General features: G+C 45.3%; 1 protein-coding gene across 2 annotated transcripts in view; it reads left to right on the forward strand.

Annotated features, from left to right (window-relative positions):
• SLC9A8 (solute carrier family 9 member A8) overlaps positions 1–3,678 on the forward strand; it is a 64,429-nt gene that overhangs the window by 14,369 nt on the left and 46,382 nt on the right. For both annotated transcript variants that reach the window (XM_003787688.3, XM_023512021.1), the window contains exon 5: positions 2,893–2,976. In XM_003787688.3, the coding sequence (XP_003787736.1) occupies positions 2,893–2,976 (84 nt within the window). The remainder of the gene's footprint in view (positions 1–2,892; positions 2,977–3,678) is intronic.

The raw sequence follows: 3,678 nt of genomic DNA on the forward strand, positions 1-3,678 counted from the left end.
AAAAAAAAAAAAAAAAAACTATGTCCCTTAGGGCAGTGCCCATGGCTCAGTGGGTAGGACGCCAGCCATGTATACCAAGAGTGGCAGATTCCACCACAGCCCGGGCCTGCTAAACATCAATGATAACTACAACAACAGCAACAAAAAAATAGCTGGGCGTTGTGGTGGGCGCCTATAGTCCCAGCTACTTGGGAGGCTGAGGTAAGAGAATTGCTTAAGCCCAAGAGTTTGAGGTTGCTGTGACCTGTGGCACCATGACTTTCTACCCAGGGAGACAGCTTGTCACAAACTTGTCACCATGACTTTCTACCCAGGGAGACTCTGTCACAAAAAAAAAAAACAACAAAAAACATGTCCCTTAAAGGTTGTGTCTGCATTCCAAGGCTGCTGTAACGAAATTAACCATGTGGTTCAAAACAACAGAGATTGATTCCTACAGTTCTGGAGGCCAGCAGTCAAAATCAAACTAACAGCAGGGCCAGGTTTCCTCCAAGGGCTCTAGAAAGAAATCCCTGCTAGACTCTTTGAGGTTTCACTGTTCCCCAGGCATTCCTTGGCTTGTGGCAGCAGCATTTCTATCTGTCCACAATTCACGTGGTCTTTTCCACATCTCTGTGTCCTGTTCTGTTTCTTAATAAGTATACTTCTGTTGTATTTAGGGCCCATCCTTGTCCAGTGTGATCTCTTCTTGATACTTACCTTAATTATGTCTGATTATGAACTGGGGTAGGCTGGGGAGGGGTACACCATGCAACCCTACTATGGGTGGGTTCTCCCTCTCCAGGGATTTAGTTTTGAAACTTTAAAAGGATCTATATAGTGGTCCCTATGCACAGATCCTGAGGCTAGATTATCCCACAAAGCATGGGGCGCAGCCCATTTCTTTCCGCATAGTCCCAGTCTGAGTCATGAGCTTGTACATGCTGTTATTTTAAGACTTAATAAGGCATTTCAGAAGTCATTATTTGGTTCTGTTCTCAGCCTTTTTTGAATGTTATTTTAGTCTTAATGGTAACAGCTGTACATTTGTAAGGCATTCTTTTGAATAGGGATTTTGATAAGACACTGAACTGTCAGGATGGGGACATGGAAATGTGCACATGAAATTGGGCCTGCTTTTGCAGTTTTAAATAGACCATGTGTTACATGAAGCCATATTAGGCTTAAGGACCAGTATGTATTTCCTCCAAATTCTGTCAGCAGCTAAAGAGATATATTAATACAGAAAATAATATTCTCATTTCATCCCCCAAAGATGCCTGTATTCTAGGAGTACCTTTCACAATGGCACTTCATATTCAAATCTGACAGCATGGTATGGATGTTTTTCTCTTACAAACTTCACGTTGAAATTTGATCTCAGTGTTGGAGGTGGGGCCTAGTGGGAGATGTTTGGCTCCTAGGAGCCGCTCTCTCAGGAACAGATTAATGCAGTCCCTTGGGAGTAAGTGCTCACTCTTATTAGTTCCCTTGAGAGCTGGTTGTTGAAAAGATCCAGACGCCTCCCTCCCTTTCCCTCTCTCTCCTGCCTCCTCTCTCATCGTGTTGTCTTCCCACCGTGAATGGAAGCAGCCTGAGGCCCTCACCAGATACCCAGTCTGGAACTCCAGCAGCCAGATCGTGAGCCAAACAAACCTTTTTCCCTTGTAAATTCACCAGCATCAGATATTCCTTAATAGTAACATAAAACAGACTAAGACACATGGTAAGGGGCTCGCTTTATAGACATCCCAATTTGCAAGGCTATCACAGTCAGACTTAGGTAGAGCTATTTTAATCACGTGTATGGGTTACTTTTCCTTTGAGAAGATTCTTTTTAGGGATTATTGTTATATAACCTTGCTCTTGGTGGTATTCAGTGTGTGAACTTGTTCTTGAAAATGTCCTAAGGCGATGCCTGTGGCTCAGTGGGTAGGACGCCAGCCCCAAATACCGAGGGTGGCGGGTTCAAACCTGGCCGGCCAAACTGCAACTGAAAAATAGCTGGGCATTGTCATAGGTGCCTGTAGTCCCACCTACTTGTAAGACTGAGGCAGGAGAATTGCCTAGGCCCAGGAGTTGGAGGCTGCTGTGAGCTGTGTGATGCCACAGTGCTCTACTGAGGGCAATAAAGTGAAACTCTGTCTCTACAAAAAAAAAAAAAAGTCCTATCTGAATTGAAATTTTCTATATTAAAATCAATTTTCCTGGCTCTGTGCCTGTAGCTCAGGGGCTAGGATGCCAGCCACATACACCAGAGCCTGGGTTTGAACCCAGCCAGGGCCTGCCGAACAACAATGACAACTACAACAACAACAACAACAAAAATAGCTACTTGGGAGGCTGAAGCAAGAGGATCTGTTAAGCCCAAGTTTGAGGTTGCTGAGAGCTGTGACACCATGGCACTCTACTGAGGGAGATATAGTGAGACTCTGTCTCAGAAAAGAAAAAATCTCTTGTCAGTGCAGTTTTATTTTGTGTATGTGTATGCATCTGTCCTTCTGCTTGGTTTTCGTCATTTAAACATTGTACAGCCAGGCGCGGTGACTCACACCTATAATCCTAGCGCTCTGGGAGGCTGATGTGGGTAGACAGCTTAAGCTCACAGGTTGGAGACCAGCCTGAGCAAAAAAGAGAGACCCCCATCTCTACTAAAAACAGAAAAAACTGAGGCAAGAGAATCACTTGAACCTGAGTTGGAGGTTGCTGTGAGCTATGATGGTACAGCACTCTACCGAGGGTGACCCCTTGAAACTCTGTCTCGATAAATAAATAAATAAATAAATAAATAAACATTGTATATTTCCCCTGGGCCAATCCCTGAGAGGATAACTATTTTGACTCTTCATTGGTGAATTTATTTCTTAACTACACAAATTCCATGTCTCTGAAACACCCAATTTTTCTTTGTAGGAAGAAGAAATGTTTCGTCCAAATATGTTTTTCCTCCTCTTGCTTCCACCTATCATCTTCGAGTCTGGATATTCATTACACAAGGTAAGACTCAGGGACTTACCTACCTCTCTAAAGCTTCTCTAAGGTTTCTCACATTCATCAGGCAAGTTCGTTAAAAGCCTCGGTGTTAGATTAGTAGCAGTGGCTCTGTTCCTTCCTAGGCCTGCACAGTAGAACTGGACTGCAGTGCCTGACTTTGGACAGGAGCAGATGTGATCCAGTGGTTGCATTGATGGTTCAAGCATTTTGCCTCACTGACTTGGTGTTTTCCGTGGAGGGCTGCTTTGCCTAGCAAGACGGCCAGAGTGATTTAAAGTGACACAGGGATAGTGCATTGATTCCTCTTGTTGGACACAGACTGACACGTGTTAAGAGGACAGACTGTGGGCTTGGTGCCCGTAGCACAGTGGTTATGGTGCCGGCCACGTGCACTGAGGCTGGCGGGTTTGAACCCAGCCTCGGCCAGCTGAACACCAATGACAACTGCAACAAAAAAATAGCCAGGCATTGTGGCAGGCACCTGTAATCCCAGCTACTTGAGAGGCTGAGGCAAAAGAATCACTTAAGTTGGCTCAGAGCCTGTGGCTCAAGTGGCTAAGGTGCTGGCCACATACACCTAAGGTGGTGGGTTCGAATCCAGCCCGGGCCCGCCAAACAACAATGATGGCTGCAACCAAAAAAAAATAGCCAGGCATTGTGGCAGGTGCCTGTGGTCCCAGCTACTTGGGAGGTGGAGGCAGGAGA

Source organism: Otolemur garnettii, unplaced genomic scaffold (genome assembly GCF_000181295.1).
Source record: "Otolemur garnettii isolate 467f Iridium unplaced genomic scaffold, OtoGar3 scaffold00023, whole genome shotgun sequence".
Classification (NCBI taxonomy): domain Eukaryota; kingdom Metazoa; phylum Chordata; class Mammalia; order Primates; family Galagidae; genus Otolemur; species Otolemur garnettii.